Source organism: Hemitrygon akajei, chromosome 6 (genome assembly GCF_048418815.1).
Source record: "Hemitrygon akajei chromosome 6, sHemAka1.3, whole genome shotgun sequence".
NCBI lineage: Eukaryota > Metazoa > Chordata > Chondrichthyes > Myliobatiformes > Dasyatidae > Hemitrygon > Hemitrygon akajei.
In genome coordinates, this window is record NC_133129.1 from 10,740,517 (window position 1) to 10,764,871 (window position 24,355).

General features: G+C 45.8%; 1 protein-coding gene across 4 annotated transcripts in view; it reads left to right on the forward strand.

The window, feature by feature from the left end:
• aadat (aminoadipate aminotransferase) overlaps positions 1 to 24,355 on the forward strand; it is a 112,257-nt gene that overhangs the window by 17,284 nt on the left and 70,618 nt on the right. For all 4 annotated transcript variants that reach the window (XM_073047873.1, XM_073047874.1, XM_073047872.1 and 1 more), the window contains exons 3-6: positions 841 to 1,009; positions 4,324 to 4,456; positions 11,648 to 11,722; positions 12,769 to 12,978. In XM_073047873.1, coding sequence (XP_072903974.1) covers positions 841 to 1,009; positions 4,324 to 4,456; positions 11,648 to 11,722; positions 12,769 to 12,978 — 587 coding nt within the window. The remainder of the gene's footprint in view (positions 1 to 840; positions 1,010 to 4,323; positions 4,457 to 11,647; positions 11,723 to 12,768; positions 12,979 to 24,355) is intronic.

The following is a 24,355-nucleotide window of genomic DNA, read 5'->3' on the forward strand; positions in this document are numbered from 1 at the left end:
TCAGCTGGTTAAGTGTCTTGCTCAAGGACGCACACGCTGTCTTGGCTGGGGCTTGAACTCACGACCTTCAGATCACTAGTCCAACGCCTTAACCACACGCCACACTCTTCCTATAATGAAGCAATATAATAAATTCCTCCTGGACAGAGGAAGGGCAGAGAGCCCCCGGTCCTCACCTTCTACCCAGCAGCCTCCACATTCAACAGATTGTCCTTCACAATTGCCCCACCTCCAACAAGGTTCCACCAACAGACGCAGCGCCCCCTTCCATCCTCTTTAAGTATTGCGCTCATCTCGCAACCATCATCCAGGCCATGCTCTCTTCTTGCTGCTACTATCAGGAAGGAGGTACAGATCACACAGCACCAGGTTCAGGAAAAAGTTATTCCCCTTCCATCTTCAGGCTCCTGTATCTTCACTCAGCACAATGCTTTCAAAGATTTGACAACTCGTGTTCTCAATATTATTTATCTGTTTAGTTATTGTTTTATTTCTTTTGTTATATTTGCTCAGTCTATCGCCTTTTGTGCATAGTTACTTGTCAGTCTTTGTGTGCAGATTTTCATTTATTCATTTGTACTTAATTGTTCTACTTTGAATGCCTCCAAGAAAATGAACCTCGGGGTAGTATTTGTGACATACTATATACGTACTTTGATAATAATTTTATTTTGAACTTTGAACTCTCAGGTCCACCCTTCCGTACCGTACCTCAGTGCACATGACAACAATTAACTTATTGCATAGTACCTTTGTTTTTCAAACTGTCCGAGTAGGGCTGTTGATGCAACTTCCAAACAATGGCCCGATAACCTGGAACCTTTCTCTGCTTGTTTTCAGCTGAGCTGCTGCAGAGGAGCCCACCGACCATGATCTCCCTTGCAACCGGGATGCCAAGCCCCAACATGTTCCCCTTTGAGAGTGCCAACTTCACCATAAAGGGTGGACAGAGCATCACGTTTGGGCAAGAGACAATGAAACGGGCTCTACAATACTCAGCTTCAGCAGGGTAATGAGAGAAAGGGCATTGGTTTATTATTGTCACATGTACCAAGCTACATTGAAAAGCTTGTCTTGCGTACTGTTTATATAGATCAAGTTGTTGCACAATGTATTGGTGTTTGTCCTTTGTGTGTGTGTTGCTTTTCATTGATTCTATTGTATTTCTTTATGGTGAATGGCTGCAAGAAAGTGAATCTCAGGGTAGTATATGGTGACATATATGTACTTTGATATTAAATTTACTTTGGACTTTTGAACTTTAACTTTTAAGCTAGAATAAGGTAAAACAATATCAGCGGTACGGTACTGTAGCAATTAGCGTGATGTTATTATGGCACCAGCAACCCAGGTTCAGTGCCAGCACTCTCTGTGAGGAGTTTGTACATTCTCCCTGTAACAGCGCGTGTTTCCTCTGGGTGCTCCTGTTTCCTCCCACGTTGCAAAGACGTGGGTGAGTAGGTTAAATTGGTTACATGGGTGTAATGGGGCAGAGCAGGCTTGTTGGGCCAGAAGGCGCAAAATTATAACGAGGTAGATTGCAATGCTGAGAATCCACCTTATCTACAAGAGGTCCATTCAGGAGTCTGACAGCCTGTGCCAACCAACTGGTGGGAGTATTCAAGGACATTTTCAGCCTCTCACTGCTACGGACAGAAGTTCCCACTTGCTTCAAAAAGGCAATAATTATACCAGTGCCCAAGAAGAATAATGTGGGCTGCCTTAACGACTATTGCCCGGTAGCACTCACATCGACAGTGATGAAATGCTTTGAGAGGTTGGTTATGACCAGACTGAACTCCTGCCTCAGCAAGGACCTGTACCCATTGCAATTTTCCTATCACCACAATAGGTCAACAGCAGACGCAATCTCAATGGCTCTCCACACGGCTTTAGACCACCTGGACAACACAACACCTACGTCAGGATGCTGTTCATCGACTACAGCTCTGCATTTAATACCATTATTCCCACAATCCTGATTGAGAAGTAGCAGAACCTGGGCCTCTGTACCTCCCTCTGCAATTGGATCCTCGACTTCCTAGCCGGAAGACCACAGTCTGTGCAGATTTGTGATTACACATCCTCCTCGCTGATGATCAACACTGGTGCACCTCAGGGGTGTGTGCTTAGCCCACTGCTCTACTCTCTATATACACATGACTGTGTGGCTAGGCATAGCTCAAATACCATGTATAAATTTGCTGATGACACAACCATTGTTGGTAGAATCTCAGGTGGTGACAAGAGGGCGTACAGGAGTGAGATATGCCAACTAGTGGAATGGTGCCGCAGCAACAACCTGGCACTCAACATCAGTAAGACGAAAGAGTTGGTTGTGGACTTCAGGAAGGGTAAGATGAAAGAACACATACCAATCCTCAGAGGGATCAGAAGTGGAGAGAGTGAGCAGCTTCAAGTTCCTGGGTGTCAAGATCTCTGAGGATCTAACCTGGTCCCAACATATCGATGTAGTTATAAAGAAGGCAAGACAACAACTATATTAGGAGTTTGAAGAGATTTGGCATGTCAATAAATACACTCAAAAACTTCTATAATTGTACCATGGAGAGCATTCTGACAGGCTGCATCACTGTCTGGAATGGAGGGGCTACTACACAGGACTGAAAGAATCTGCAGAAGGTTGTAAATCTAGTCAGCTCCATCTTGGGTGCTAGCCTGCAAAGTACCCAGGACATCTTTAGGAAGCGGTGTCTCAGAAAGGTAGCATCCATTATTAAGGACCTCCAGCACCCAGGGCATGTCCTTTTCTCACTGTTACCATCAGGTAGGAAGTACAGAAGCCTGAAGGCACACACTCAGCAACTCAGGAACATCTTCTTTCCCTCTGCCATCTGATTCCTAAATGGACCTTGAAGTTTTGGACACTACCTCACTTTTTTAATATACATTATTTCTGTTTTTGCACATTTTAAAAAATCTATTCAATATATGTAATTGATTTACTTGTTTATTTATTTTTTTTATTTTTTTTTCTCTCTGCTAGATTATGTATTGCATGAACTGCTGCTGCTAAGTTAACAAATTTCACGTCACATGCCGGTGATAATAAACCTGATTCTGATAACAGGCTGTCCTTGAGCCTGGTAGTACATACTTCCAGGCTTTTGTATCTTCTGCCCAGTGTCAGGGAAGAAATGAGAACGTCTGGGGTGGGTGGGGTCTTTGATGATGCTGGCTGCTTCACTGAGGCAGAGAGAAGCATAGACGGAGTCCGTGGAGAGGAGGCTGGTTTCCGTAATGTGCTGAGCTGTGTCCGTAACTCTCTCTAGTTTCTTATGCATCAATAAAAATTGGTAAGAGTTGATGGAGACATGGAGAGACACGTAGAGCTGTTGGTGAGCCTTCTTGACCATGACTTCAATGTGGATGGGCCAAGACAAATGTTCACACCTTGGAATTTGAAGATCTATCTGGCAGAGTCTGACCTTCCTAGGAAATGTCCAGTCACATAGAGTTTACACTGAGCTTATGAGAAGTTGGTATTGGTTTAAAGCTCATAAGTTTAAATATGTCATTAAGCTGGAAAGATTGTGAAGGAGTTTTTCAAGAGTATTACCAGGACTCGAGGGCCTGAGCTACAGGGAGAGTTTGGCCAGTCTAGGCCTTTAATCCTTGGAAGATGAAGGGTTGACTTTGTTGAGGTATAAGAAGTCAGTAGGGACATAGACAAAGTGAACACATGCAACCTGTTACCCAGGAAAAGGAATTTTAAAAAACTAGAAAGACTTAAGATGGCAAGCAAAGGATATAAAAGTGACCCGGAGGGTATTTTCTTCATGCCCTGTATATGGATCAAAATGCTGGAGAAAGTAGCTGAGGAAGGTACAATAACAATATTTAAAAGATATTTGGATAAGTGTGTGGATAGGGGAGGTCTAGGGAGAAATGTGGTCTAAGTAGACTATCCTGGTGGACACCAGGTTTGGTGTTGACGAGTTGGATGAAGGGCCTGAATCCATGCTATGACTCTGTGATTGGACGTTGTTGCTTTCTTTGGAACAGGGAAAGCTGCAAAAGACTGAATTAAGATATATAAAATTAGGAAGGGCATAAATAGATCATAGAGCTAATGGAAATGGATCCTTTCCAAGATTTCTAAAACCATGATCTGAATATAAATAGGAACTAGAGTTAGCCATTTAGCAATTCATGTCTGCAATGCCATAGAACAAGGACATGGCTGGTATAAATCTAAACACCATTTCCCTTCCCAATCTACATGTTCCTTATCTCCTGTAAAAATCTAAAACTGCATTGATTGTTTGACACAGAATCAAAGTTAGTTCTTGTGTTTTGCAGAATTCCAGAGTTAATATCCTGGATGAAAGATCTGCAGAAATGCCTTCACAATCCTCCATCTATGAACTACAGCCCTGAACAGGGGCAGATGGATCTGTGCGTCACTAACGGCAGTCAGGAGGGCCTCAGTAAGGTGAGAGAAACTGCAGGGAACAAGTAGCTACACGTCACCCTGAGCGCCTGTACACTCCGTGGCCACTTTATTAGGTACATCTGTACACCTCGTTAATGCAAATAACCAATCGGATAATCATGTGACAGCAACTCGGCCCATAAAAGCATGCAGACATGGGGAAGGAACGTGATCTAAGTGACTTTGACATTGGAATGATTGTTTGAACTGGAGGTGGGTGGTTTGAGTATCGCAGAAACTGCTGTTCTCCTGAGATTTTCACACACAACGGTCTCTAGAGTTTACAGAAAATTGTGCGAAAAACAAAAAGCATGGAATAAGTGGCTGTTCTGTGGGCTAAAATGCCTCGTTAATGAGAGAGGTCAGAGGAGAATGGCCAGTCTGGTTCAAACTGACAGGAAGGTCACAGTAACTCAAATAACTACGTGTCACGACAGTGGTGTGAAGAGCACTCTGAACGCATAGCATGTGGAATCTTGAAGTGAATGGGCTACAGCAGCATCAGAAGATCACACCGGGCTCCACTCCTGTACCTAATAACGTGGGCACTGAGTGTATGTTCTGCATTTGGTATGAAAGCTGTACAACACTGTTCCACATAATACTGTGGAACATGCATCTACCTGGATATTGTAATCAGATGATATCCCCCCCAGAAAAACGTAACTCTACAGTTTTAAAAACCAGAAATTATCAGAACATCTGACTGACTGGCTATTGAACTTGACTGACAGAGGGTTTTAATTTAAGTTACCCATACAGGTTTTCTAGAGGCCCAAGTATAGAGACCGTACATCAGCAGCAAAAGACAGTGACTGGATATTTTAAAAATAAACATGGGATCAAATGGAGATCTAAAAATGTATTTTGCTTTTAATGATTTGAATAATTAATTTCTTCCTGTGGATAGAATTTAGAACATAGAACAATTACAGCATAGTACAGGCCCTTTGGCCTACGATGTTATACTGACCTTTTAACCTACTTTAAGATCAATCTAACCTTTCTCTCCCACATGGCCCTCCACTTTTTTTTAATGATCCATGTACCTATCTATGAGTTCCTTAAATGTCTCTAATGCAGAGAACCCCAACAGGCAGACCACGGGCCAGATCTGGACCGCGCTGACCCATTGGCACTTACGCAAACAGACAGACAGACTTTATTGATCCCGGGGGAAAATCCACCTGTCATAACATGTAAAGAAAGCACACGCTGCTCTAGTTTATTTTAACCTCATCCCACACCGTACACTTGCCCCCGTAGAGCGCGCGACCTACTGCGTGCTCTCTACAGTCCTCGACTAGACAGCGGCACGCACCAGCTACCCACCTGTCATCTAAGAAGCGAATCTGTCATCTAAGCGAATTGTTACCAGCAGAAAGTCACGGACCCTAAACCAAGAACAACATGGCCTCCACGAGAAAGCACAAAGTCAACTAGGAAGACCGTCAGTTCAAATCTGACTGGACTGATCAGTTTTGTTTTATTTTACTGGACCACGCCAATGCTAAACCGACATATTCATGTGGTCCGTAGCTGTCTGCAAATCAGAAAATCTAAAGTGGCACTTCAGCATTATGCAGGCTGCCAGTTTTAATGCCAACTACCCTGCAAAATCAGATCAACACAAATTAAAAATTGCAAATATGATAACATCATACAAGCATTCCGTTTCTACTGTCTGTAAGTCAACATCTGCACAAGAGAGTGTAACAGCTGCATCACTGCATGTGTCATGGAATCTTGCCAAAGCTGAGAAGCTATTGGCTGATGCCAGGTTGATTAAAACGTCTGCAATTGATATGGTTGGCGAAGTTTTAAGTCATGATGAGAAAACCAAGAAAACGGTTGTGGGACTAATAAAGACGGTGCCATTGTCAGCTAACACGGCAACAAGAAGAGTAGAAGTTTTAGCGGAGGAGTGTTTTTCCAATCTACTCACCGACTTGGAGAAAGCAGAAGCCACATCACTAGCGATAGACTCATCCTGTGACCGAACCGATATGCAAGAGCTATCTGTGTTCACAAGATTTTTTGATGGGAAGACCTTTCGGGAAGAGCTACTTTGTTGGCTTCCTCTGCCTGGGTGCACAACTGGGGAAATAATTTTCAATGAATTGACACAGTTCTTTGAGAAGAATGGCTTGCAGGTGAGCAAAATTGTGTCCATTGTCACCGATGGGGCTCCATCAATGGTGGGACAACACAAGGGCTTGCTAAGCAGGTTTGCCGCTGTTAACCCGGCACTGTTAGCATTTCATTGCATTATTCACAAATCAGTTTTGTGCGCTGAACCGTGTGGGGAAACGGAAGAGGCGATGGATACCTGTGATGAGATTGGTAAATTTCGTTCGTGAGAGTTCTAGTCTGCAACATTGCTTCTTCAGAGCATTGCTGGAGGGAATGACAGAGGAACACAAAGATCTTTTGCTGCATAACGAAGTTTGCTGGCTGAGCAAAGGCCGCGCATTGGAGAGGGTGTGCGACCTGCACGATAAGCTCGTGTCATTTTTATCCAGCCTGCAGAGCCAAGAAGCCCAAGGATTTAAGAGGTTTTTAAGTGACACATGTTCTTTTTTTGTGTGACATCATGTCTCATCTGAATCAACTTAATCTGCAATTACAAGGCAACATCCACAATGTTGCGGACATGTACGAAGCGATTGAAGCTTTCCGGTCAAAGCTGAAGCTTATGGAGAGAGACATTCATGGGAGAAAGTTTCACTTTCCACGTCTGCAGGAGCATTGCAAGAGGAATGAAATGCGGGAGGATCCAGTGATGAAGGATTTCGTGATGAGCCTGGCAGAAAACTTCAGGGAACAATTTGAAAGCTCCTCTAAACTCTGAGGTGACATCCTCCTCTTCCTGAGACAGCCGTTCTCCATTTCGGCTGACGGTCAGTGGACTGCAGAGTCCAAAAGGCTGACGGCCAGTGGACTGCAGAGGCCAAAAGGCTGACGGTCAGTGGACTGCAGAGGCCAAAAGGCTGATGGTCAGTGGACTGCAGAGGCCAAAGGGCTGACGGTCAGTGGACTGCAGAGGCCAAAAGGCTGACGGCCAGTGGACTGCAGGGGCCAAAAGGCTGACGGCCAGTGGACTGCAGAGGCCAAAAGGCTGACGGCCAGTGGACTGCAGAGGCCAAAGGGCTGACGGTCAGTGGACTGCAGAGGCCAAAAGGCTGACAGTCAGTGGACTGCAGAGGCCAAAAGGCTGACGGCCAGTGGACTGCAGAGGCCAAAAGGCTGACGGCCGGTGGACTGCAGGGGCCAAAAGGCTGACGGTCAGTGGACTGCAGAGTCCAAAAGGCTGACGGTCAGTGGACTGCAGGGGCCAAAAGGCTGACGGCCAGTGGACTGCAGAGGCCAAAGGGCTGACGGTCAGTGGACTGCAGAGGCCAAAGGGCTGACGGTCAGTGGACTGCAGGGGCCAAAGGGCTGACGGTCAGTGGACTGCAGGGGCCAAAGGGCTGACGGCCAGTGGACTGCAGAGGCCAAAGGGCTGACGGTCAGTGGACTGCAGGGGCCAAAAGGCTGACGGCCAGTGGACTGCAGGGGCCAAAAGGCTGGTGCCTTCCATAGATGAGGCAACTCTTCAGATGGAGATCTTGGAAATGGGAACATCTGATTTGCTCAAAGCACAACACAAGGATGTCGGGGTGAGTGACTTTTGGATCAGCGTGGTTCCCCACGCTCAATTCAAAAACACGAGAGCTATTGCAATGCTCCTACTCACACTGTTCCCCTCCACGTACATATGTGAGTCATTGTTTTCTTCAATGAACTCTATCAAGAATCAGGACAGAAACGGACTCTCCAATGCACATCTTGGCCAGTGCCTCAGGATTGCCACAACAGAATACAGGCCCGACATCAGAAGGATTGCCTCATCCCGTCACTGTCACTTCCCTCACTGATTGGTGAGTGAATCAATTTGTTTTTTTCCATTTGTCAATCTTATTGTGGTATAAAAATATGATAACAATAATAATACTGATCATTTCATTTATAGCTACACTTCATATTTCAAATACTACATAGCTTAATTAAAAAGAACAAATAGATTAAATGAGAGAACAGAAACACTGGAAAAGGCAGTATGGAAGTGGTGAAGAGCGTGCATGTGCGTGTGTGCGCGTGTGTAGTCCCAGATGAGTTCTCAGTGTGACAGCTGACAGTTGTGATAGCTGGAGTCATAATTAAATGGTTGGTTTTGGACTTATTTTGTTTCAAGAGTGCTTTTTTTTTCTTGCGTGACCCACAAAACAGGCTTTGAGAATCCCAGGCCTAAATTATTACTACTACCCCCACCACTACTACTAATGGTGATAACAGCAACAACAACATCTGCCCATAAAACAGCTTACTGCCGCAATGATAAAAAAACCCTGGATGTTTTGGCCCTTGGCTTGGCATGCTTGACATAACTTGGCCCTTGTGGAAAACTAATTGGGGAACCCTGTTGTAATGCATCTGCCTCCTGCACCACGCTGGCAGAGTGTTTCATGCCCCCACCACTCTCTGTATTAGAAACCTACCTCTGATACCCCACCCCCCCCCCCCCCCCCCCAACTTTTCTTTTCTCTCTCTAATCCAGGCAGCATCCTGGTAAGTCTCCTCTGGAGCTTCCACGTCCTTCCTGTAATGAGGCAACCAGACAACTGGATCAGATTCAGGTTTAAGATCACTGGCCTATGTCATGGAATCTGTGAAATTTAATGAACACAATATTCTAAGTGTGGTCTAACCGAAGTTTCGTAGAGCTGCAACATTACCTTGTCACGCTTGAACTCAGTCCCTTGACTAATGAAGGCCAACATGCCCTGTGCCCTATCAATTTCCGTGGCAATCTTGAGGGATCTATGGACATGGAATAAAATTATAATGTACCAATACCATTGAAGAATGGGACAAAAGCAGAAAAGAGGTCTTTTGCACAAAGGAGCACAGATGAATCATTAGCAAAATCCACTTAGAAAGATCTCCAGGTTTGAATGTTCCACCAGTGGTAGTCAGGTCTTCAACAATCTAGGCCCCAGCTTCAGGAATTCCCTTTTAAACCTCTCCAGCTCTCTCCCCTCCTTGAAATCCACCAAGTTGTTAAGAATTTTGCCCAGCATTTACAAGGTCCCATGATTTGAATGTGAATTTAGATTTAGATGAGAAACAGGGAATAAAGTCATTCAGTGAAAACAAATTTAAATATGGTTATTTAATCAAAATGGAATAGTAGCGGGCTTCATGAAAGAATAAGACTGCTGTAAAGATTCTCCTGGTTCCAAGATACAGGAGCAGACAGGCCATTTGGCCCATCAAGTTTGCTCTGCCATTCCATCATGGCCGATCCATTTCTCTCAGCCTCAGTCTCCCCATAATCCTTCATACCCTGTCTAATCAAGAACCTATCATCCTCTGCCTTAAATATACATGAAGACTTGGCCTCCACAGCTGCCTGTGGCAATGAATTCCACAGATTCATCTTTCTCTGGCTAAAGAAATTCCTCCTCATCACCATTCTAAATGGATGTCACTTTATTCTGAGGACACAGCTTGGTTCACCAGTGCCTGAGAGGGAAGAGTTATTTGTCGTGTGTACGTTGAAACAGACAATGAAATGTGTCAAATCAAATCAACGAAGATTGTGATGGGGGCAGCCTGCAAATGGCCCCATGCTCCCAGTGACAACATAGCATGCCCACAACTCATTAACCCTAATTGTACACCTTCGGAACATGCGAGGAAGCCAGACCATCAGGGAACATTCAAATTCCTTCCAGACAGCAGAGGGAATCGAACCCCAATCTTACAGCTGGCTGCTCTAAATCGATTATGGTAACTGCTGCGCTAACGTACCATCCCAAAATTTAAAGATTAGCTTTATTTGTCACATGTACAATGAAGCATACAATAAAATGTGTTGTTTGCATCAACAACCCACACAGTCTGATGATGTGTCGGATGCAGCCCGCAACTATTGCCACACTTCTGGCGCCAGGGTAGGAGGGAAACCTGGTGTCCTCCCTGGAATTCCAGACGCACAGTGACAAACTACCTGCTGAGGTGGCCCAGTCTGTCACTGAGTTCTAGTTCATAGTGCATGCTTCAAGAAGCAGACTTGCCACAGCCTTCTCGAGCGATGAGCAATCAATGCTATCCTCTCACGTCTGTTATCGAATTAACACGGGAAGGGGAAAGAATGTGTTGATAGGTAAGCTGAAGACTGATGGAAGGAACCCCACTGTGTACTCTAAGTATTGGCATTGATGTTCAACTGGAACAGTAAATATTAACTTTAAGGGTTTCTCTACTTGAGCTTTGAGAAAACCTGTATGAACAGTTTTAATTAAAATCCTCTCTCGATCAAGTTCAGCTGTCCATCAGATGTTCTTATAATTTCTGCTTTCTAAGGGTGTAGCATTTCCCTTTCCTGGCAGATTACATGGAACATGAAACAGTACAGGCCCTTTGGCCCAAGTTGTTATGCCAAACAAATTCAGCTAATGACATCTAATTTCTTCTGTCTTCACATGGTCCATATTCCTCCATTCCCTGCGTATATGTGTTCCTGTCTAAGAGACTTTTAAGTGCCTCTATTGCATCTGCCCCCACCACCAACTCTGGCGGCACATTCCAGGCACCCCCACCACCCTCTGTGTAAAATGCCTCACAGTGTTTGAACGCTCTCTCTCACATTAAATAGACACTTCTACTGCCGCGCTGGGGGGTCGGGGTGGGGAAGCTGCTGCTTGTGCAAAAGGAAGGGGTGCTTTGATGTTTCTATCATTCATTCTACGGAGTTTTGTGTTTTGTGGATATCTGTGAAGAGTATGAACTTCAGGTTGATTACTACATGCATACATTTAATATAAGAGTATCTCTGAACCTTTGCTGCCCAGTGTAGGACGTTTCAACCCTGGGAAAAAGATACTCTATCCATGCGTCTTTTAACTTTATAAACTCTTCTCGGGTCTTCCCTCAGCCTTCACCACTCCAGAGAAAACAACCCTGGTTTGTCCAACCTTCTTATAGCTCTTGCCCTCCAACCCCGACAGAATCCCAGTGAACCTCAATGCCCTCTGCCACATCCTTCCTGTTACACTGTAATTACAATATCCAGGAAGCTGTGTGTTCCCCAGCCCTCATGCCTGCGGCCAAGCAATAACTTTCCTTTGTCCTTTTGCCTTTTCCCAGGTGCTTGAGATGCTCATCAGTCCTGGAGACACCGTTCTTCTTGACTGTTTCACGTATTCTGGGACACTAGCTTCGGTAAGAAGTTTTCAAAGCCTTATGGTTGAGAGACCACGTTTAATCTGTTTTAGTCAATCAGCTGATGAGGAGGGTTGTTTACCCAGTATAGAAACGATCAGACTCCCATTGCTTTGGCATGAGGCATTTGATGCAACAGGAGGCGTCTTCCATTGGTCGGGGCCAACCATTGATATAGTGTCCTAGCTGTCTACAAAAGAAGCAATGGAGGGCAAGCTGTTGCCCATGCAGTAGGCTCCCCCTCTCCTCGCACCTGATGAATCCACAGGATTGGCAGAAAGTAATGCAATTTGTTAACAGCACCACCGCGGGAGTAGCCAGCCAGCATTGAACTCGTTGTAGGACTGCCCTGGGGACTCCAGCTCTGGATTTTTCCTCAGGGTTTACTCCCAAAGCCTTCCCCATGAGAGGGTATAACTGCAAGGCAGCAGAGGTTTGAGATCAAAATTGCCCTTCTAGATAAGGGGGTGACTATGGCTGATGAGCCCCTTCTGCTAGTTTTAAGGAGCCAGTAACCAACCTTTGTCACTTCTCCTATTAGTAGAAACGGTTCTGCTAGGCTTAGTAGCTAAGGCACACAGGAAGGCCAGGAGCTGGACTTGCTTGTCAGAGGCTACTTGAGAGCCACACCATTCGGAGCATTTAATAGATAGTGGGAGCTTGTCCTCATTGCCACCCCTAGCTATAATGACCCTTGATATAACCAGTGTTTCAAAAACCAGGTTATTGCTTTTCCCATTTTGTAGTTGGAACCTCTACCCCAGTATGTTCATCCCAAATAGATTTGCAAGCATTAAGGAAACTGGCAGATATAGGAATTGTGCTGGAAAATGGCACTGAGGTAGAATGTCTTAATGAATAGTAGAGATGGTTTGACAGGCCTTTTGACCTTCTGCTATTTTTTCTGCTATGCAACAGGAGTTGCTTTTCCCCTTCCACAGATGCTGTCTGACCTTCCGAATATCGACAGCAATTGGAAATGGAATTGCAGTTTCTGGTTTTATTCTAATAAAAAACCCCTTATTATCTTCCATTTTCTTGTGTAGCTCAAACCACTAGGCTGCAAACTCCTCGGCATCACGAGCGACCAACACGGGATCATTCCCCAGTCCCTGTCCGACACCCTCTCCCGATGGAAGCCAGAGGACGCGAAGGATCCCAGCTCAGATATCCCAAAGGTTCTGTACACAATTCCAAATGGTGGAAACCCAACTGGAGCCTCCATGACAGCTGAGAGGAAGATGGAAGTATATCAGGTATGAACTGTACATTTACCAGACCCAACATGATCATGATAAGTGGCATAGAGAAGGCAGCCAGTATCTTTATCCCAAAATGTCTAATACTAGAGGACATGTGGAGGTTCGAAGGTGTGTGGGACAAGTTTTTAATACAAAGAGTTGTGGCTGCCTGGAATGTCTTGCCGGGGTGGTAGTGGAGGTATTTAAGAAGCTCTTCAATGGAGGCCAATGGACATTGTGCTGGACAAAGTGATCAGTTTAATTAGGCATCTAATTAGTTAGGCTGAACATGGTGGGCTGAAGGGCTTATTCCTGTGCTATACTGTTTTATAAACTTGCTTATTTTCTTAGAGTTTCAATGTTTCCCGTCCAGCTGCCTCAACAAAGGAACAACTTTTCCAGGTTCCAGTGCAGTCAGATCAAGAAAACAAAATATGAGGTGGCATTGTCGCATAGCTATTCCAGCAGCAGAGACACCGGTTCAATTCCCACCTGTCTGTAAGGAGTTCGTACATTCTCCCCATGAGCACATGGGTTTCCTCCAGGTGCTCTGGTTTCCTCCCACTGTCCAAAGATGTATGGGTTAGGCGGTTAATTGGTCATCTTGCTGTAAGTAGGCGGTGCGGGCTGGAACGGTCTGCTACCATGCTGTATCTCTAAATTCATAAATACTATTCAGAAGGAGATATGTTTTTGGTTGGGTTGCGTTGTTCTCCGATCTTGGTGATCTGTTTGCAAATGTTTTGTCACCGTATGAGGAGACATCATCAGTGCACTGTTAATTTGTGGTGTGTCCTCTGAATACTTGGCCTTTATATACTTATCACTCAGCTGATTAGTTGTACTTTGCAGTCTGGAATTTTACCCGCCTTGGCTTATAAATAGGATCGAAGTCTAGCTGTTTGGTTACAGATTTGATTGGAAAAAAAACCACACTTCTAGGAATTCTCTCGCATGCCGTGAGTTTGCTTGTGCCATGACTTTCACTGGTGCCCGGTGGATTCTGTGCCCTGTCGATCTTCACGGGTAGAGACTGGGAAAGTTGCTCCTGCCACTTCATTGCCAGTTGATGTTCCTGTATCCTTGCAGATAGTTTTCTCCCTGTTTGGCCAGTGTAATATTTGCAGAGTCCCTGCATTAGATTTTGAAGACCACATTGGTTTTGTCCAAAGCTATGTTTTTCTCCTTTTTGTTTTCCCAGTGTAACACTTACCCAACAGGCTGGTATATGTCTAGGGGAAAAAGAGATCCAGCCACACACCAACCCACCTCCCGTACACGCAGGTGCTGTGAGAATCGCGTTTATGCCTCGCGCCCGCCAACAGTATCAAACCCACAACAAATACCGGTATGAAATACACTTTAAAGAGTTTACTAAAATTAAAAGAGTATTAGGCAATACAATATATATATATCCAAGAAAAAAACAAATGGCGCCAACTTATCAAAGTTTAGTGCACATCGGTGGAGCTCATCCAGCGAACCATTCGACTCCTCGGTGGTCGTCCTCCTGAAACTCCCACTTCGGACTCCCCGGTGGTCCCCCGAGCGCACGTCCTCCTTCCTCGGCGTCTCCCTCCGGACTCTCCAAGCCCGCGCAACCCCTCCCCCAAGTTCCCAGCCTCACAAAACACAATAACATTCCCCATTGATTAACAAATGAATACAATTACCATATCGGCCATTCTAAAGCGAAACAATGGCAAGAGAAACTTTTAACAGACAAAGAAGCATTCCTACTCATAACAAACCAAAGAAGCCCTTTTTAGTAACATACACAGGACATTGTACATTCTCTCCCCACCAGCAAATGTCATGCCCTCATGGCATTACTAGAGTTCCCCAAAGCTTCTTGCAACACCCAAAACCCAACCCAGGTGCAGAAAGCAGTGACATAACTACCCAGAGCAGTAGAAATCACACTCGGTTCTCCTGGTACCACATATGTCAACCGCTCTGGGGGGCACCTAATCCTCTGAGATCTCCATACCCCTTCTGCCCCCCTGGGCTCCCTCTCCACCTGCAAACCCACTGTCTCGGACACCCCAGGTCTTCCTGACAGACCCTCACCCCCTTCCTCACGGGGGTCCTCCCTCACCTGAGATCTCTCCGGCTCACGCTCGGGCTCCACCCTAAAGCTAGACATTTTCGCACATAGAACTGCCACTCACTGGAATTTTTTTTTTACTTTTCACACCATTTTCTGTAAAATCTAGAGACTATTATGTGTGAGATACTCAAACAGTTTCTAAGATACTCGAACCACCCCATCTGGCACCAACGATCATTCCACAGTCAAAGTCACTTAGATTAAATGTCTTCCCCATTCTGATGTTTGGTCTGAACAACAACTGAACCTCTAGATTCAGGAACAGTTTCTTCCCCAGGAACGGATTCCTAAGTGGACGTTAAACCCAGGAACACCACCTCACTTTTATTATTTTCGTCCTGACGAAGGGTCTCGGCCCGAAACGTCGACAACGCTTCTCCCTATCGATGCTGCCTGGTCTGCTGTGTTCCACCAGCATTTTGTGTGTGTTGTTGTTTGAATTTCCAGCATCTGCAGATTTCCTCGTGTTCACTTTTATTATTTCTGTTTTTGCATTATTTTTAATTTAACTATTTAATATACATGTATATACTTACAGTAATTGATTTACTTATTTATTTTCCTATATTATCATGTATTGCATTTTACTGCTGCCGCTAAGTTAACAAACTTCATGACAGATGCCGGAGATATGAAACCTGATTCTGGTTCTGATTCTAAAGCAGGGGTTCCCAGTCTGGGGTTGATAGTAGGGGTCCATGGCATGAAAAAAGTTACAACCCCTGCTCTCTAGCATGTCTGCATGCTTATAGGCATTGAGTTGCTGCCACATGATTGGCTGATTAGATATTTGCATTAATGAGCAGGTGTACAGGTGTATCTAATAAAGTGACCACTGAGAATATATGCAGTGTAACACGTGTTTTCTCATTGGGGACCCATATAAGTGCAGAAAGATGAGCTTATACTTGAACTCAAATCCTCTTGCGATAAGGCCAGGCCTTTTGCTTGTGATACCTTCTCTAACCAGAGGGCGGTGAATCTGTGGAATTCATTGCCACAGTCAGCTGTGGAGGCCAAGTTATTGAGTATGTTTAAACAGCAGGTTGATAGGTTCTTGATTGATAAAGTCTTCTCTGGCTTCCAGCCGGGTGCAGGTATTAATTTTAACCGATGTTTCCATGACAAACTCCGACATCTTCATCAGGGATGATGCCTTGGCATGTCTAGTCCAGTGGGATTTATACCCCTGATGTCTGTCCTTCCTGATTAGTTAGTCCTTATCCAATCAGCCTTCTGCTATCCCACCTTGTTTATGATCGAATTTCAGTTCTTACTTAGAGTGAGACCTTCATCTTTGTTAAAATTCTTTTCCTCTAGTTTTATTTCAATGGCTTCCTTCACCACCTGGTCACAAAAGCCACTGGTGAAGTGCAGTAGTTTTGTGCCATCAAAGTCAATCCTGTAATTCGATTATAAACAAGGTGGGACAGCAGAAACCTGATTGGATGAAGATAAACCAATCAAGAAGGATGGACGTCAGGGGTATAAATACCAGACATGCCTGGGCATCATTCCTGATGAAGATGGCAGAGTTTGTCATGGAAATGTTGGTTACAATTGATAATTGTGCCCGGCTGGAAACCCGAGAAGAGTTTATTCGTCATATACGCCAGGAAAGCACGAGATCCTTTTACAGGTGCTTGATCAGTAAGGGTGTCAGGGAGGGGCAGGGGAATGGGGTTGAGAGGGATAATAAATTAGCTATGATTAAATGGCAGAGCAGGCTTCTGTGGGACAAATGGCTTAATTCTGGTCCTCCATCATCTGGTCTTCAATGATCTTACAGTGGTTTATATACAAGGATGCCAAAGTGCCATTGAACAACAACCTCTTTCGATCTCTGACTACTTAAAAGATATTAGCCTCAGTGTCAAATTTTACCAAGTCATTGCCTCTGGCATGTCCTTACCTGCTCCTTTAGCCTGGCTGATAGTGAGAAAATACCTCCATCGAGTCTACTACTTCTCACTGCCTTGGGAAAACAGCCAGCATGATCCCAGGTAATTCTCTCTCTCCCTTCTCCCATCGGGAGAAGATACAAAAGTGTGAGAATGCTGACTACCAGACTCGGGGCTCAGGGACAGATTCTGTCCTGCTGTTGTAAGGCATTTAAGTGGACCTCTTGCATGATAAATATGAACTCTTGCTCCCTGACTTACCTCGTCACAGCCTATGCTCTTTATTGTTTACCTGCGCTGCACTGCCTCTGTAACCCTAACACTTAATTTAGCTTTATTTCATCAGGGTATTTATGTGTGGAATGATTCATCTGGATGGCGTGCAGACAAAAGCTTTACGTGGTATCTGAGCTGTGCCGAAAGTTTGTTTCGAGCTGTGGCACAGTAACAGGTCCTACCGGCCCTACAAGCTCCTGCTGCCTAGTTACACCCATGTGGCCAATTAACCTGCTAACCTCCGCCAGATTGGAAACTGGTCCACCCGAAGGAAACCCACGTGATCACGGGAGAATGAACCAACTCCTTACAGACGGCGGTGGGAATTGAACCGGGGTCGCTGGTACTGTAACAGTGCTAATCCACCACGCTACCATCACCTTGAAATTCTCTGTATGGTTGTCATACAAGAGGAAGTCTTTCACTCTATCTCAATACACCTGATAATCAATTACTAATCATGAGTTACTAATCAGGTGATGTGAAATGTCAGTGCTGCTGCTGGATTCATTCCTGGTCTCTGGTACTGGCCGTGAGGAATGTGTGGGCTCCCCTCACCATTTTCCTCCCACATCTCCAGGATACATGCTGTTTGCTCTTTCTGAATAACCGTTCCTGAACCTGGTGGAGTGGGACCCAAGGCTCTGTACCTATTGTCCGATGGTAGTAGTGAGAAGACAGCACGGTCTGGATGGTGGGGGTTCTTGATGATGGATGCTGCCTTCACGTGGCATCACTCAAAGTAAACGTGCTCAGTGGTGGGGAGGGCTTTGCCTGGGATGGACTGGGCCGTATCCACCACTTTCTGTAATCTTTTCCATGCCTGGCCATACCAGGCAGTGATTCAACCGGTTAAGATACTCTCCACTCTGCATCTACTGTGCTTTAACAAAGTTTTTGTGACGTGCAGAATCTACACACACTTCCAAATCTTTGGTTAGGCAGCACTTGGAGTACTGTGCGCATTTCCGGCCGTCCCGTTACAGGAGCTGTGGAGGGAGGTTTGCCTGGATGCTGTCTGGGTTACAGGGTGTGAGTTTTAAGGAGACTTTAGGCAAACTAGTGCTGTTTTCTCTGGAGCATCAGGGGGAAAGGAGAGGCATTACAGAGGTTTATAAGATTAGGTGAGGTTGAGATAGGTAGACAGTCAGAATCTTTTTCCCAAGGTTGAAATGTCAAGTGCATTTAAGGTAAGGGGAGGGGTAAGGAGATGTGCAAGGCAAGTTTTATTTTTATACAGAGAGGGGTGGATACCTGGAACAGGCTGCCAGGCTGTAGAGGAAGTGCAGCGTAGATTCACGAGGTTAATTCCTGGGATGTCTGGACTGTCTTACGCAGAGAGGTTAGAGAGACTGGGCTTGTACACGCTGGAATTAAGGAGATTGAGAGGGGATCTGATTGAAACATATAAGATTATTAAGGGATTGGACAAGATAGAGGCAGGAAATATGTTCCAGATGCTGGGAGAGTCCAGTACCAGAGGGCATGGTTTGAGAATAAGGGGTAGGTCATTTAGGACAGAGTTAAGGAAAAACTTCTCCCAGAGAGTTGTGGGGGTGTGGAATGCACTGCCTCGGAAGGCAGTGGAGGCCAATTCTCTGAATGCTTTCAAGAAGGAGCTAGATAGGTATCTTATGGATAGGGGAATCAAGGGATATGGGGACAAGGCAGGAACTGGGTATTGATAGTAATTGATCAGCCATGATCTCAGAATGGTGGTGCAGGCTCGAAGGGCCGAATGGTCTACTTCTGCACCTATTGTCTATTGAGTTGTGGTGGACGCAGTTGGAAAGTGGTGTTGTAAGAGGCTGTTGGACAGACGTGAGTATGCAGGGAATGGAGGGACATGGCAGGCAGAGGCATTATGGTTTCACTTGACACAGATGTGATGGGCTGAAGGGCCTGTTCTTGTGCTCAACTGTTATATGGTTCAGGCCAAGAACCCAGAACAGAGATCAGGACTGGAACGGGAGGGGGAAGAAGCCGGAGTAAGAAGGTGGGGGTAAGGGAAGGTGACAGGTGAGACCAGGTGAAAGGGAAGGTGATGGGGGGGGGCAGTTCATAGGCAAAGCTGGGAGGTGATTGGTGGAAGAAGGAAGAGTGAAGAAGAATTGTTTGCTTGACAGTACTGGCACTTACACATGGAACTGCTAACCATTCCCCTTAAAATCACAGATGGCATATTGCTGCCGCCATAAAGCAGCTAATATAATCAAGAACTTAGAACCATAGAACATTACAGCACAGAAACAGGCCTTTTGGCCCTTCTTGACTGTGCCGAACTATTTTTTCTGCCTAGTTCCACTGACCTGCACCTGGACCATATCCCTCCAAACCCCTCTCATCCATATACCTGTCCAAGTTTTTCTTAAATGTTAAAAGTGAGCCCGCATTCACCACTTCATCTGACAGCTCATTCCACACTCCCACCACTCTCTGCGTGAAGCCCCCCCCAATGTTCCCTTTAAACTTTTTCCCCTTCACCCTTAACCCATGTCCTCTGGTTTTTTCTCTCCCCTAGCCTCAGTGGAAAAAGCCTGCTTGCATTCACTCTATCTATACCCATCATAATTTTATACACCTCTATCAAATCTCCCCTCATTCTCCTACGCTCCAGGGCTTTCTTCTTCCACCCTGGATTTTCTCTTTTCTACCAAACCCTTAAGGTTGTTATAGCCGGGAGGGGTAATGGGGACAAACTCCCACTTCCTATTAAATGCTTCCAGTGGCTTGTGCCTCAAATAGCTTCTGACAACCAAGTCCATCTCCTGGCTTTCATGTGTGGCTTGGATACTAAGCCCGGTAGAACCATTTCTACTGACAAGAGAAGGAACAAAGGCAGGTTACTGGCACCTTAAAACCAGTCATTTTGAGCAGATGGGGCTTGTCAGCCATAGTTGGTAGCTCATCGAGGAGAAGGAAAACTCTGATCTCAAACCTCCGCTGCCTTTCAGCTGTACCCACTCATAGGGGAAGACTTTGGAAGTAAACCCCGAGGGAAAAAATCTGGATCTGGGATCCCTACGGCAGTCCTACGTTGAGTTCAATGCTGACTGGCCACTCCTGTGCTGCTGTTGGTACCAAACGGTATCGGTCTCTGCCGTTCCTTTGGGTTCATCTGCTGCCTGGAGAAGGGTTTGCTACATGGGCAACAGCTTGCTCTCCACATCGTACTGACCTGGCTTGTGTATCTAGGCAGCTAGGACACAACATCTGTGGTCAACCCTGACCAACGGTGGCTTCACTTAGGCAGAAGATACAAAAGCCTGAAAGCACATGTCACCAGGCCTAAAGACAGCTTCTTTCCCATTGTCAGCAAACTCATGAATCAACCTCTTGTATGATTTTAAAAACCCCTTCCAATCTATCTCAACATGGCCCGTGCTCCTTAATGGACAACCTGCAGTGCGGTTTATCTATAATTGTAAAACTATATTCTACATTCTGTTCTAGTTTATCCCTTTGTACTTATCTATGAAATAATAAACGTGAAATTTTGCATACGCTGAATACACGCGAAGTGCTAGAGGAACTCAGTAAGTCAGGCAGCATCTATGGTGATGGATTCATTGCCAACATTTTGGGCTGAAACCCTTCATCAGGATGTTTCAGCCTGAAACGTTCATTGTTTATTCTTCTCCATAGCTGCTGCCTTGATTGGAAAGGTTGGGTCTGGGCCAAATCAAAGCAGCAGGGCCGTGGCCCAAGAACATATCAAAGTGGCAGGGCCCAGGTCTGAGAGCAAGGAGTGGCCTGAGGTTTGATTGATTTAAGTGCCAGGCCGAATTGGAAAGGTCAGGTACAGGCCGGATCGGAGCAAGGTGGCAGGGCCTGGGCCTCCGAGTGTAGTGAAGCAGCAGGGCCTGGGTCCAAGGTTTGGATGATTTGAGCACTGGGCCAAAAAGAGAAGGTTAGGGTGTCAGGGCCAGGATGGTTCAGCTGGCTGCTCCATGAGATTTACTCTTCTCTACATTGAACTGAGGCTGTGGCCTGCAACTCACAGGCTCCTGGATCGGCTGCAGTGAAGACCGGTGTCGTGGCTGTGGGCTCATTTTCAAATCAACTCACTTTTATTGTCATTTCAACCATAACTGCTGGTACAGTGCACAGTAAAAATGAGATGACGTTTTTCAGGACCATGGTGTTACATGACACAGTACAAAAACTAGACCGAACTACATAATTAAAAACAACACAGAGAAAGCTACACTAGACTACAGACCTACACTGGACTGCATAAAGTGCACAAAAACAGTACTGGCATTACAATAAATAATAAACAGGACAGTAGGGCAAGGTGTCAGTCCAGGCTTCGGGTATTAAGGAGTCTGATAGCTTGGGGGAAGAAACTGTTACATAGTCTGGTCGTGAGAGCCCGAATGCTTCGGAGCCTTTTCCCAGATGACAGGAGGGAGAAGAGATTGTATGAGGGGTGCTTGGGGTCCTTCATAATGCTGTTTGCTTTGTGGATGCAGCGTGTAGTGTAAATGTCTGTGATAGAGGGAAGAGAGACCCTGATGATCTTCTCAGCTGACCTCACTATCTGCTGCAGGGTCTTGTGATCCGAGATGGTACAATTTCCCAACCAGGCAGTGATGCAGCTGCTCAGAATGCTCTCAATACAACCCCTGTAGAATGTGATGAGGATGGGGGGTGGGAGATAGACTTTCCTCCGCCTTCGCAGAAAGTAGAGACACTGCTGGGCTTTCTTTGCTATGGAGCTGGTGTTGAGGGACCGGGTGAGATTCTCCGCCAGGTGAACACCAAGAAATTTGGTGCTCTTTACGATCTCTACCGAGGAGCTGTCGATGTTCAGCAGGGAGTGGTCGCTCTGTGCCCTCCTGAAGTTAACAACCATCTCTTTTGTTCACATTCAGAGACAGGTTGTTGGCTCTGCACCAGTCCGTTAGCCACTGCACCTCCTCTCTGTAAGCTGACCCATTGTTCTTCCTGATGAGATCCACCACGGTCGTGTCATCGGTGAACTTGATGATATGGTTCGAGCTGTGTGATGCAGCACAGTCATGGGTCAGCAGAGTGAACAGCAGTGGACTGAGCACGCAACCCTGGGGAGCCCCCGTGCTCAGTGTGATGGTGTTGGAGATGCTGCTCCCAATCCGGACTGACTGAGGTCTCACAGTCAGGAAGTCTAGGATCCAGTTGCAGAGGGAGGTGTTCAGGCCCAGTAGGCTCAGCTTTCCAATCAGTTTCTGAGGGATGATTGTGTTGAATGCTGAACTGAAGTCTATGAACAGCATTGGAACGTATGTGTCTTTTTTGTCCAGGTGGGTTAGGGCCAGGTGGAGGGTGATGGCAATGGTGTCATCTGTTGAGCGGTTGGGACGGTACGCAAACTGCAGGGGGTCCAGTGAGGGGGGCAGCAGGGTCTAGATATGCCTCATGACGAGCCTCTCGAAACACTTCATGATGATGGATGTGAGTGCAACGGGACGGTAGTCACTGAGGTAGGACACTGAAGACTTCTTCGGCACGGGGACGATGGTGGCGGGCCTTGAAGCACGTTGGAATGGTGGCACTGCTCAGGGAGATGTTGAAGATGTCAGTGAGAACATCTGCTGGCTGGTCTGCACATCCTCTGAGCACTCTACCAGGGATGTTGTCTGGTCCAGCAGCCTTCCGTGGGTTGACCCTGCACAGGGTTCTTCTCACATCGTTTTTTTTGTGTTGATTTCAGTTGTTTGCTTTTGTTGTTTGGACTATTTTTTTTCTGCACATTGAGTGTTTGACTATCTTTTTTCAATGGGTTTCTTTGTTTAATGACTGCCTGTATGGAGATGAATCTCAGGGTTGTATTTAGTAATCAAACTTTGCTAATACATGCGCTTTGAACTTTGACGGGCCTGACCTGCTGAGTTCCTTCAGCATTTTGTGTGAGTTGATCTGTGAAACGATCTGTCTGGATGACACACAAGCAGAATCTTTTCAGTGTATCTCAGTATATGCGGCAGTGATAAACTCTCCTGCTGACAGAGCTCATCTGCTGTAACCTCTCTCCAGCTTCTTTCCCTGGCCTTCCACTTCCGTATTACCTGACTGGCATGTAATTCAAAAACAAGGACTAAAGCCCTCGTGTGTCAGTCAACAGCGTTAAATGTGCGATTAACATAGCGTGTGCACGTTGTACTCCCTGCCTGATGCTCCATTCTGCAAAGCCATTCGTGTGCAGTCAGATAATTCATGATTAGAAGGTGAAACTGCTCTAAAAATAGAGGAACTATTTGAAATGCAAAACAGATACGGAACCAGGACCAGGTTTATTATCACTAACACATGTGACATTTGTTGTTTTACAGCAGTGGTACATAGCAATAAATTAAAAAACTATAAATTACAATAAGAAATATCGGAAAGAAGTGCAAAGTGAGGTAGTGTTCATGATCTGTCAGGAACTTATTGGTGGCGGGAAAAATATTTTCCTAAAATGTTGGGTGTGTTTCTTCAGGCTCCTTTGCCTCTGCTCTGACAGTAGTAATGAGATTCAAAGTGCATTTACTGTCAGGGAATTGAAACCCCCTTTGGCTGGGCATCTCTGGAAACGCAGCTTGTTAGCCCCTTGCCGACAGGCACTAGATTCCGCAGCGAGAATCCCACCTTTCTCAGGCTTCGCACGCCCGGGGAGTACATGACCTTGGTCCCGCCAAGTCGATGGGGTTGTGGTGCCCCCTCACCCGGCGCCCGGTTTGTGTGATCTACTGCCCTGCAATAGCCAGTCAGCATGAAATAACGGCTCGCACACTGCAAACAATTATAAAGGAGTATATTTGTGAACGTTAATTTAAGCAATGAGTTGGTAAAGAAAAGAAAGAGGAAAAAACCCAGAAAGGCTCATTATAATTAAACAGTCAAATGTTTGGAGCTCAAATCGTTCAAAAGCCATATTCACTGATCCTCGGCAGACCTCCGCATCTGGGCTCCATTGAATCGTGTTCCTCCACCGGATCGAATCCTCCGAGTGGGTCTCTCCAGCGTCTTCTATCTTCATCTCTCGCCACACAAAGACACAGACCCACCACCGTTGTCAGTCGCAGAACCTCTGGAACCTTCTCCCCATTCCACTCTCCTGATTGGATGCCCCACATTCCTA